Raw genomic sequence first — 12945 nt, forward strand, 5'->3', positions numbered from 1 at the left:
TTCCTAAATAAGTGTCTCAACGGAAACCTGTATATTTCTCTAGAAAAGAGAAACATTCTTTTCCTCTTCCATTTTCTCTCCGGGCTTTCGTTTTCGAGATACACGGTGTCAAAACTTTTTTTCAGATTTTTGCCAATATCTTAGGAACCGTTTGAACTACAGGACTGAGCTTTTGTACACACATTACCACTATTAATAGCTACTTGTTGCAAATGTTGCTGAATTTCGTTAAACTTGTTAATTATTACTATCTATCTTGTGAATTACAAAAGATTTTCGAAACGTTAGCAAAATGTTTGTTGACTTTAGAGCAATGAACCAACAGATCTCTTTTTGTGTAAAATTCATTGGCGCTTCAGAATTTGCTGTCAAATGTCAATTTTTCCAGTGGCGTAAAAGTTAGGGGGGGGGAAGAACACTTACGATACCTTAAAATCTCCACAACTGGCACGTTCAATGAATTCAAGAAGGGTGCAAAAAAGTAGCTAATAATAGTGGTAATGCGTATACAAAAACTCAGTCCTGTTGTTCAAACGGTTTCTAAGATATTGGCAAACAATTAAAAAAAAAATGAAAGTTTTGACACCGTGTATCTCGAAAACGAAAGCCCGGAGAGAAAAATGGAAGAGGAAAATAATGTTTCTTTTTGCAAGAGGAATAAACAGTGTTCCGTTGCGACACTTATTTAGGAACACCTTGTATAAATTAAAACAAAATGTGTATTATAATAGGTTATAACTTAAAACAAGTGAAAAAATAGGATTTTCCTACCTTGTTGTTCACAGTTCACAGTAGTGATAGGTACTTAGAAGCAAATGAGATAGGTAATAGATTTATTTATTTATCCTGTGAATGGACCTTCAAAATATTCCGCTTATTAGCGTGATAACGAAAGAGGGGGAAATTGGTAGATAGATATAATGCAATTGTTATTACAAAGGATTTCACAATGGCTGTAATTCAATTCCTCAATATAGCATGTCACGCTTCCCATAAAAAATAATGTTTACCTACAAATACAACTTAAAACAAGTGCTTTGAATTGGACGTTGTTTAGTATAAATAGCATGTACCTTAAAATTCATTATCAGTGGAAGTATTTATTATAATAAAATAATTATTTTTCTAAAATAGAAAGGTGTGTTATTTATTTTTTGATTTATTATTTCAATGACGTGTTATACAAAAACTCATTTTTTCGAAAACGGCTAATTTTATCGAAACAAAAATGTAGAATACTTTTTTTAAGAGGAATGACCTAAGTATTTAAAAATTGATTTTTCAGATCTATACAATGACACCTGTCAAAATTTTGGCCCAACGAGAGTTGTTGCAAGTCCGTTCCTGACTTCCCTTTATGGCCTCCATAAAATATTAAAATTTTATTAAATTATACAAGTCGGTTCAAAAGTTAGAGCCGAAAAGGTAAATCGCTGGGTACCCCTTTGGGACTCTGTGTCTTCCATTAAAGACACTAGGATTTTTTTCTTATGACAAACTAGGGTTATTTTGACCTCCCCTGTACATTCCCGAGGGTATGCTACATACTTACCGGACACCCTGTATATACAGTGATTCAGAACTTATCCAAAAAATTTTTTTTAATGTACAGGGGATAACAAAGGTAAACGGGTAGTACCTGATAAATGCCTAGGAAGCCGAGCAGGTGTAGAAGATAGTAGAAGCCGAGATTAGATGAAACAGTACAATATTGGAACTCTCTTCGAGAGAATTACCGTAGGTGTCATTTCATCAAACATAATTTGCAAAACGTTACCTCCTGGTAGCGATGGATATCTTCAGTAAATGGCCAAAGCTATAATATTTTCATCCATGATAAAAAACACCATTTTCTCNGGGTAATTGGTACATAGATATAATGCAATTGTTATTACAAAGGATTTCACAATGGCTGTAATTCAATTCCTCAATATAGCATGTCACGCTTCCCATAAAAAATAATTTGTACCTACAGATCAAACTTAAAACAAGTGCTTTGAATTGGACGTTGTTTAGTATAAATAGCATGTAAGTACCTTAAAATTCATTATCAGTGGAAGTATGTATTATATTTGATCTAAATATAGGAAGGTGTGTTATTTATCCTTTGAAGTATTCTGATTTATTATTTCAATGACAAAAACTCATTTTTTTCGAAAACGGCTAATTTTATCGAAACAATAATGTAGAATACCTTTTTTAAAGAGTAATGACCAAAGTATTTAAAAATTCAGTTTTCAGATCTACAAAATAACACCTGTCAAAATTTTGGCGCAACGAGTGTGGTTGCAAGCCCATTCCTGCGCCTTCCCTTTATGGCCTCCATAAAATATTAAAATTACATTAAATTATACAAGTCGGTTCAAAAGTTAGAGCCGAAAAGGTAAATCGCTAGATACCCCTTTGTATCTCCACTTTAGGAATTTTTTTCTTATGACAAACTAGGGTTATTTTGATCTCCCCTGTACACTCCCGAGGGTATGCCATACACTTACCGGACACCCTGTATATACAGAGTGATTCAGAACTTATCCAAAAAAAAAAACGTTTGAATGTACAAGGGATAACAAAGATAAACGGGCAGTACCTGATAAATGACTAGGAAGTCGAGCAGATGTAAAAGATTGATATCTCCCGTGTGCTCCAGTAGATGCCGAGATTAGATGAAATAGTACAACATTGGAGCTCTTTTCGAGAGAATTGCCGTAGGTGACGCTGGACCGTTTCACCAAACATAATTTGCAAAACGTTACCTCCTGGTAGCGATGGATTACTTCAGTACATGGCCAAAGCTATATTATTTTCATCCATTACAAAAGACTCCATTTTCTCAATTCCAGGGTCAAAATTAGGGGTTCCTATTTGAAAATTTGAAGTTAACCTTGACCGACCTTGATCGGTGACCTCAAGGTTAAATTTAAGGTCAGCAACAATTTCCCCGCATCAAACCCAACAACTTTTGTAGAGATCATATTTTGCTAGAACCTAAACTGTCGGAGATATTAGCGTAGATCGACTAAAATGGCCCACCGTGTATAGTAGTAGTTGTAATATAATACTACAGTCTTGGAAAAAAAGAATACTCTTTATTTCTGCTCAACCTTTCAAGATTTTTTTTTCTTCTTCAGTAGTTCTACACTAAACAGGATTTGTTGCTTGGAATTTAATTAAAAAAATACAAATATGACCAATTACAAATATTAAAAATATATTGTTACATCTAATATTAGAAATTAAGTCCCTATGTATTTCGCAGCGAAAATTGACAATGCTATCCAAAACAATATAAATACATATTGAATAGAATAATCAAAAAGAAAAAAAAAAAAATCTCCAAATCTGCCGAAAAATATTCGGAATTGTGGACGCTACATTCATTCACACAAACTGTTATTCGAATTCCATAAAAAGGCCAGTTCAATTTTATTTAAAGAAAGAGTAATTTCGGAGTTGACTTTTTTATTTTCAAATGATCTTACCACTATCCATTTTATTAAAAAAAAAAAACGAAACTGTAGGTATAATTATTTTGTTAGAAACACAATATTAATTATTATTAAGTAATAGTAAAAGTAAAAAATAGTGTATAAATTTTCTAAGGGAATTCCTACTAAAAAAAAAATAAAAATTGACCTCAATATTTTAGTTTTTTGATTGCGTTATATTTAAAGTCGTATTTCTAACATAAAATATTATAGAATGTTTTTACAAGTAATTTTCGAATTAATTTGTTCAACTGTATGGGTAGTTTACTGTAAAATAAAAATATTCTGAGCAAAATGGTTTGATTTTCGCTCACAAAATTTTTCTTCCATAATAATCTCTAAATAAAAAAGTGATTGGCCTATGCATCAGGAGTCTACGTCATATATATTTAAAAAAAATGTAAGATCTATATATTTGGTTTTAATTTTAACACTGTATCGCGAAAGGAAGAGATTTATGCACCGCGATCAATTGAAACCATTTTCTTAAAATCATTTATAAAGTTCCCGATTAAATCCTGGACCATCCTGTATATGGATATTTTATTTACACTGTGGCAAGCTATTTTAACTGATAACGCATTGTTATTAACAATTTTTAAGTTCATGTTGACGTCATTTATGTCAGATATGACATATTAATGAATAATGAGAAATTGTCGTGTTGTGGCATATTTTTAAGTATCTGCTTTAAGTGAATTCGATAATTTTAATTGATGATTAAATACTTTTACTAAGAATAAGAATTGAATAAGATTTTAGTCTTATTATTTGAAAGATAGATAAGAGATAGAAATTTTTTAAAAGAGAATAACGTTTTCTGAAATAGTACCTAATAATAATTCTAAGAACTGAAATCTTAGTGGATGATTTCATGAATATATATTTCTTAGTTACTATTTCACAGTGACGAAATTTCTCTTTATGTATCAAATAAAATTTTTAAGCTGTTGTCTTTTTCAATATACAGTACATAAATTAAAAATGATCAAAATTTAAGAAAGCTATACAACCAAGAAACGCATTAATATTATAAAGGACAAATGTGTGGCTTTTTTTGCGGCTGTGTAGACTAGAAACATATGTCGATACCTCTGAACTATCGACGTTGCAGACTAAAGAAGTAATTTGAAAATTGATTAGACACCCCGTTTGGAAGATATGCACAAACTTATATTTTTTTACGACATCTTTAATATCTAGAAATTAGAGAGTTTCGTAACATATGTTCACAAAAACTTTTTATCATATTTTGTAGAGTAATAAGTAAACGTTTCACTGTTTCATATATTTTTATTCGTTCATATCACATGAAAAATAATATGTAAAAAATGTAGATACACTTAATTTGGATAAATAGGAAATTTTTCAATATTCACATTTGGGTCGTTTTTCTATCCAAGCCTTAATGCTGGGTACCTTTAAAACGTTTTCTTTTAGAATTTGTAAATTCGGAGAATTCGCAATTATATCTTTATTTGCCATGAAACACAGATAATCCACCATTGCAACAAAGAACAAGTCAGCCCAAGTCAACTGGAAATCAGTAAAATTTAAATAACTCCTGTATTTCGCCAATCATCAGTCAATATTGTCGCTGAAATATACGTGATTGGTACCTACTCGACCATTGACAAAGTAACCATTGTTGTTCTTAACTTGAGCATCTAATTTTTCCATATAAAACGGAATAATCTCATTAAATATTGGTCCTGCCTTGACTTCTTTAATTTTTTCGTCCTGTTCATAATAATAGGGCCCAATTTCTGAAAATTCAACATATTATGTAAAACACTTTTACGTCCAAATATGTTTTGGAAATTTATCCATAAGCTGTGCCACAACACAATCTTTGTTAATCAATTTAAAACTTTCAGGGTGGGAGTTGACAATGCTTGGAGATTAAAACAAATAAATGAGTTGCCAGAAACAAAGTCTAAAATATATTCTTTAAAGGCATAACCCTGATTATTTTCGCTGATCATTCATTAACTTCTATTTGAGATGTTTATGAAAGGAATTGATTGCAATTACAAACTTCTTATCTTTTCAGTGCTAATATTTTGTTATTATTTTCATTAAATTTCTAAAGATTATACTGGGCAGTTTACTCACTTAGTGCAATGACGTCAGTGCCCTTCATTTATTCTGCTATCGCTGATATATCACAAAAACAAATTAAGTACATACAATTAACTCTTAGATTATGAATTACTTAAACATGATAGTAAATTGATAATTATTATCGGGAAGCAATTAGGATTATGTGGGTAATACTTGTAAGATAGATTAAAATATGGGAAAATAAATAGTGTGTTGATTGACAAATTATAAGTGAAAATAAAATGAACTAATGACAAAAAAATGTTTAAGTACCACTCACTTAAACGCAAGTCAGTAATGGTATCAACAGTTGCATCGATTTCTAGATCTTCCCATTCATTTTTTCCAACTAACTTTACTTGTTTTGCCAAGTATCTACAGATAGCTGCGCTCTGATAAGCTACTTTACCGTTATGTTCCAAAATTGGCATCTGTCCAAATGGTGTACCTGCAATTATAAACATAAGCTATGTTCCATGCAGTAATGCTTTTGGCAATCAAATCTTTTATAAAGAATGAGGTATACCAAAGGCACAATAGGAACAGGCTTTCTGAGTAAACAAATCGAACTTATTCTTGGAAATGAATCATTAAAATAAGATAAAAGTAAACGGAACTTACTCGGTCTTAAGGTAGGCCAACTTTCTTTTTGAATGCGGTTGTCCTCAAATTCCATCCCCCCATAACTCAAAAGGAACCTGATAGGTTCTCCAAGGGCCGTAATGTCAAAATAAGTAAGTTTGTAGGTAGGCGCCATTTCTGAAAAGACAAATTAATATTTATTACGAAATTAAATATAAAACATGTTAAACCAGCATCAGTTATGTTAATATCGGTCATTTTGATTTCTCTTTTTAATTTCACACTGACAATTATCTAACGTCAAAAACAGTATCCGTTAAGTCCAGTCCATTACCTGCTTGACTAAAAAAGATACAAATAATAAACTTGAGTCTGCTAAAGTAGCATTTCTGCTATTTCATGCCGACAAATTCCAGCCGATTATTGGCAATACTGCCTTCCTGCAGTTCGGGAACAAATTTCGTTTAATGAAACTTATATTTTCCAATATTGCTGGAATAGTCTAATTTGTATTACTACATTTTGAAATACCGTTAACATATTATTTTACTGTGCCAATTGTAATGTCATGATGACAAATATTAAATATTTTAAGTTACCTAATGTAGATTGTATGCTGACTTAGAATTGATAGATTGTTCCTACTCCACACCAAAGTTGTTACAATATTTACTAAATTTATATAGAAAACTGAATTAATAATCAAAATTAAGCTACTGTTGTGTTCAAAATGCTCAAATAAGTTTTATTAATGTAATTATCTACTGACAGTCTAATGTTGTATCAAAATGGGTGTTGTACTTCCAGTAGGTATAACTTTTTGTACTTACACTAAAACATAGAACTTAATACTTAACTATAGAAATTTTCGACTTTTAAAGTACTATAAGATTTAAATTGTTTGCATGTCGATAGCTGTGGGAAAAGAATTAATAGTATCAATATTGATATTACAATTTGAGGTCTGTAGGTCAATTTTACGTTGTCAAATAGTTATAAACCCCTGTGTCACATAATACTAAAATTACACTATACATTATTCACTTTTTAGCCAAAACTACCTTCATATAGTAAATGAATTTTATTACCCCAATAATGGTCGTATCGAGAAAAAAAAAGAAGCATCTTGAAGCTTGAAGATCCTAGTTTCGAAATCTTGAGATGTAACATTTTTTTGAGCATCACTCTCGGCACAATCAAAAGAATAACGCAAGGCATATATTTTACAATTTTTTTTTCAAAACTACTCATGGGCTCAGAAATTTTTTCTGGCTTAATCAATGCTAGTGACATATACCCTGATTCATCAGCTTCAATTTGATATTTTTTTATTTTCTGCACGATTATTTCTCATTGAGTGGCTATTGAGTGAAATCACTTTTTTATTATCGGTATTGGTTAATAGTAATAACTCTCGCCCCAATACAAAACTCCTTGCATTGTACGTCATTTAAGATACCACATTAAAAAAATGAGGAAAATATAAAAAATTTCAAAATTAAAAGTTCGCCAGTCACACGATATTAATATCATGTATTTGAATATGCACTTGGTCACGTCAACAATCTCATGCTAAATTAATTCCTCTTTGATAACTTATTTATTATTTATTATCTCTGCTTATGTTATTGCTAGCTTAAGTATTTTATTTTTTATAATCACGGGATGTCATAGATTAATTTTGCATTAATCATATTTTTAACTTTATTTTTTATTTGACATACTTCTCATTTTTATCTCTATAAGTAGATATATTGTTAGCTCTGAAAAATATTAAGGGAATAGAGAATGGGGCAGAGGTTGCTTTGTTGAAATGGTAAAAAATGGTTAACAACTATTTTTACAATGATAAAATAAATATTATATAATAAAATTAATCGATATACTTTTTCGTTGTATTCAGACTTCACAATCGTCACAACCGGTTACATCTATCAGCGAGGAAAATAACATACAATTGAAATCAGAAAAATATTAACTGATTTTTGTACTTTGTTGATTTTAATCGTATCTCAGAAGTCAAACTTACACCCTGTATATTGGTAAATATAAACTTGATAATGGTGTAGCATATTTTTCTAGAAATATTTTACGGAATTGCTTTATTAAAAAATATTTATTTTGAGTACTTTAAATGCCTTATTGAAAAATATGATTTTTTTCTTGCTTTGAGTAATACAGGGTGTCCCACCAGGAATCGCGACTATCGATATCTCGAAAAGTACTTATCCGATAAATCTGAAAATTTGGCAACCTAGCAAAGGCAGTAGGCCCAACACAGATAAAATATTTAGAACTTTATGGCACTTCTGGTTATACCGGAAGTCGACATTAACTTTCTTATTTTCAATGCGACATCTCATACTCGTATAATTTTGCATTTTGAAATTTGAGGGTCACTTTATTAAATATTCCCTATACGTAGGAGTTATAGATTTTGAGACATACATTTTTAAAACTCTTTTCTGGAGGTGATATCAAATGGATTTTTGGTACTTGTAAAGAGCATAGGTAACACTACATTATGGTACGCGGGAGCGCAAATGGCTCCATCTGTCGTGCGGACTCCCAACTGTGCCATTCAAATGGCTACAGTAGGAAGCGACCTGCTAACTGCAGGTACTTTGTTGCACGACTGCCACCCACAGAGGGCGTAACATAATGTTTGAATTGTCAGTGTTGCGAGAAACAACTACTCCGAGAGCTATATGCCCCTACCGGCATTGAACTATACTCGCAACACCTAGTGCAACAGCTAGGATCGTTTGTCAGTTTAACCCACCAGGCACAGACCGGTTTCGGACTTATTAGTCCTCATCAATGTGTCATAACCGACCAACGACCCAGCTGTTCTTCGTCGTATCAACAACAATTCAAACACTAAATTATGGTATTCCAACAAATTAAAACTTATAATATTTTGCCATGAAACTATAAGAGTTAGGAAAAAAAGTGAATGTACACTTTTTGTCAATAACAAACTGTTCTATCCAAAAACCATAATTTAATGAGTCTGAGTCCCCATAACTCCGCAACTGGTTGTTTACGGGTCTTCTACTTCTATGGAAAATTGGTATCTTATAAGAAGATGTGTCATGCCAAATTTGGCTTAAATAGACTTCTTCATTTAGAAGGTATTTCAAAAATTCGAATTTTTTAAAAATCTTTAACACCCCATATTTCGAAAATGAAGCGTCCCTGGAAACAAATTTATACTTGATTTTTTTCTTATTTTTTTATGAGGAATATCTCCTTAAAGTTTGTCGACTTAATCCTGAAACACCATGTATAGATATCACAAGTATGCCTTCGAGATAAATATTTATTTATTTATTTATTTATTTATTTTATTTATTTAAATACACATCCAACAGGCGATGCCCAATAATAGGATATGTTAAGTCTAGTAATAAAATATAAAAAAATTAAAAGAGAAAAATTAACTATGAAAAAATAGGGAGAAAAAAAATAGTACAAACTTACAAATAACACAGATATAAAGAACAAAATAAGAGGCAAGCAAACTATAAAAGAAAGATATGACTACATAAGTAAAGCATTTTTTTATATCATTAGGCATACAACAAAAAACATCGACATTATTTTCTATCTTATTGCATTTCGAAACAATTTGATACAATGGTGATGCTACTAGGATGTTACTACGTGCTGCGGGTAGACTTAAAACGTACTTAAAACGTTATTACTTCTACCTGATAGACGCGGTACTTTGATATCAATATTACTTAAAACTCCTGGACAGTCCAAAATGTTATGTAGAACTTTATATAAAAACATTACTTGAAAAACAGATCTGCTTTTAGCAAGGACATGAATATTGAAACGCTCAAGTAATAGATCATGCGGAAAACCCTGAGGGGGATATGTACCATCCAATAAGTATACAGCTGATTTCATAAACCTACGCTGTACTCTTTCCAAAGTTGCAATTTGACTAGCATAAATTGGGTTCCAGACTATTGATGTATATTCTAATTTAGAACGAATAAAGGTAGTGTAGAGCAATCGTAGTGAAGAAATACTGATAAAACCTTTGGAATTCCTTGTTATGAACCCCATATTCTTGAAAGCAGATGACGCAATTATGTCTATATGTTTTGTAAAAGATAATGTAGGGTCAAATGTAACTCCAAGGTCTTTTATGTAATCGGGTCTATGCAATATTATATTATCCAATTTATAATCGAATAGTACAGAATTTTTTTTTGGTGAATGTAATGACATTACACTTGGAGACATTTAGCGTTAAATTATTATTTAGACACCACAAACTAATGACATTAAGCGCATCCTGTAACATATAGCAGTCGGCAATGGTGTTTATTTCGCAAAATAGCTTAAGCTCATCTGTATACATTAAATGGTGTACTTGTAGATCAACCATGATGTCGTTTACAAAAAGAACAAAGAGTAAGGGTCCGAGTATAGATCCTTGAGGCACACCAAATATTTGATGAAACTTGTGCGATTTAAAGCCAGGATGCTGAACAAACTGATACCGATTTTGTAAATATGATTCAATAAGTTGCAAAAGTGATTCGGACACACCAAACCCATCTAGTTTATACAGCAAGAGGTCGTGGTCGAGTCTGTCAAAAGCTTTAGTGAAGTCGGTATAGATAACATCGACTTGCTTCATCTTGTCAAGTTTACAGGGTGTATAAAATATTCTTCGTTGGAAGTTAAGACGGGCCTTTCTTACAAAACACCTATCTGTCTCCTTCTTGCAGATTTATGTTCCTTCAAAGAGGGGAGAATAAAATGAGTTTTTATTTTTTTCCTTAAATAAGGAAAAAAAAATGAAATTACATACAACATCTCTACTCTCGAAAATGCATTTACTGGGTAATTTCGTGTCTTCTCCTTCTGTTGTAAAAGATGGATGTATTTTTTTCTGTCGCAAATACGTCCATTTAAAAATATATTTTAGATTTTTGTGTATTTTTAACAAATTTTATATCCTATTTCTATTAAATGGAATAATCTCTAGGCCATAATGCACACAAGATATCAGCCATTTTAGAGTTAATGTAGTTTTGCATATTAGCACAATAAATGAAATTAGTACAAAAAAGCACTCACAGTAGCGACAACAATATTAAGCATTATTAACCGCCTACTACAAATTTTTTATTTTACTACTCATATGCATATCAGGATGTGTATCGTAACATAATTTATTGTTTTGTTCAAAAATAGTTATATTTAAGACAATAATAGAAGACGAAATATGTTTCAAATTACAAGTAAATTAAGCTGTCTAAAACAGTTTTTTAAATAACTATATTGGCATTAGATAAAAAGTTAAAAATAATGAAATTATTTGTAGAGGAGGAAACATCAAAAAATTGTGTAGTAAATAACTTGTCGATAGCAGGACTGCACTATCACTTTTGTAACTCTCCACCGATTGGTAGATAACTGAAATGAATTTTGAAATATTTAAGATTCGTTATTTTATCAGAATAAACAAAAGCATGAAAAATATTTTTCTAACCGACATTAAAAAATAATTTTATTCATATTATCTAAAATCATCTAAATGTCAGTTAGGTAGCACTTGATACTAAGTTAAAAAAAAAAACACCTACCTTACTTTTTTTCACTAGTAGAAACACAAATAATTAGAACTTCCTATGATATTAACAACACCTGATGTTTTGAGGTATAGGTTGGAAATGTATACATCCCGTTTATAGAGAGAGAAAAGATGATAAATATGAAGGAGGGGAGATTACCAGAGAACTTGAACAATAATTTACCTATGCTTTGACTCATTGATGTCAATCTACCTTATACCGCAAATGATTGCGTTTCATAGTTATATAATATTAGGATTAATTATTTTATCTAGATAATAAAAATATAAAAATCAATACCCAATGTGTATCACAACTATCACAAGCCCGTGAGCGATTTGATGGACTCTACCTAAATATTTACCTAATTTATCCAAATATTACATATAAAATTGATACTGAAAATTATTGTTCTACCGTTTAAATATTCTACACTAGAATGTAATAAGTCAATAAAATATAGTACAGAAAATAAATACTTTCGGTATGATGCCCTGTGTCGTTGGGATACTTACTAAAATATATGAAATGTTTCAGTATCGTACGTAAAGCATATTTAGCTTAAAATTGTCAAATGTTTGGTTTTATCAAGTAAGTATAGTTACTATATGAAAAAAATATATGTACACAGGGTGATTCACTTTTTATGATTAGGACTTTAACCATCGATCGATCAAAATAATGTCATTTTTCTTCCAAAAGCTTTCTTTTAGATAAGCTCTTGAAAAAACATTTTTTTGGTTTTTATTTAATTTTTCTTAAACTATGAAAGCTATTTGTTTTATATCTAGTATGAAGTGTACGAATGAGCAGCTCCATGGATTTTATAAATTACTGTGAAAAAGGTCTCTTAATATTTTTAAATGAAATGCTTGGTTTCTTAATCATAAAAAGTGAATCACCCTGTATATCTTCTTATTAATTTGATTAGAAGATTACAGTTTTGTAGACAAAAGTAAGAGTATTTTAGTAAAATGGTTCATATCTTTCATTACTAATTTCTAGCTAACGCAGCGAAACACTTAAGAGGAAACTGTTTTCAAAATACCAGTTCCATTTTCGTAAAAAGATAGATTAGTCCTCCGTCTTTCACCATGACCTTGTGGTCTATTGATTGTTGTAATAACAGTTCGATGTTAGCATAATATTCTAATTTTAGTTTTTACTGTAGAAAT

General features: G+C 30.8%; 2 protein-coding genes across 4 annotated transcripts in view; both read right to left on the reverse strand.

Annotated features, from left to right (window-relative positions):
• LOC108903333 (glutathione S-transferase) overlaps positions 1-12945 on the reverse strand; it is a 38823-nt gene that overhangs the window by 7312 nt on the left and 18566 nt on the right. The window contains exon 1 of one of the 2 annotated variants that reach the window (XM_018705469.1): positions 772-816. The exons of the other annotated variant lie outside the window; for it this stretch is intronic. The gene's annotated coding sequence lies outside the window, so the exon portion shown is untranslated. Of the gene's footprint in view, positions 1-771; positions 817-12945 lie in introns of those variants that run through there. 2 annotated transcript variants of the gene reach the window in all.
• On the reverse strand, positions 4759-11934 carry LOC108903334 (glutathione S-transferase). Of its 2 annotated transcripts, none has more exons than XM_018705472.1 (5): positions 11788-11934; positions 6210-6347; positions 5869-6036; positions 5109-5251; positions 4759-5021 (listed from the first exon to the last, which is right to left on the reverse strand). In XM_018705472.1, the coding sequence occupies exons 2-5, from the start codon at positions 6343-6345 to the stop codon at positions 4854-4856; spliced, it is 615 nt and encodes a 204-aa protein (XP_018560988.1). In that variant the 5' UTR covers positions 6346-6347; positions 11788-11934; the 3' UTR covers positions 4759-4853. The 2 variants fall into 2 exon arrangements, with proteins under 2 accessions (XP_018560988.1, XP_018560987.1); XM_018705471.2 differs by having other exon boundaries at positions 11783-11933.

This window comes from Anoplophora glabripennis, unplaced genomic scaffold, assembly GCF_000390285.2.
Source record: "Anoplophora glabripennis isolate ALB-LARVAE unplaced genomic scaffold, Agla_2.0 scaffold103, whole genome shotgun sequence".
Lineage (NCBI taxonomy): Eukaryota > Metazoa > Arthropoda > Insecta > Coleoptera > Cerambycidae > Anoplophora > Anoplophora glabripennis.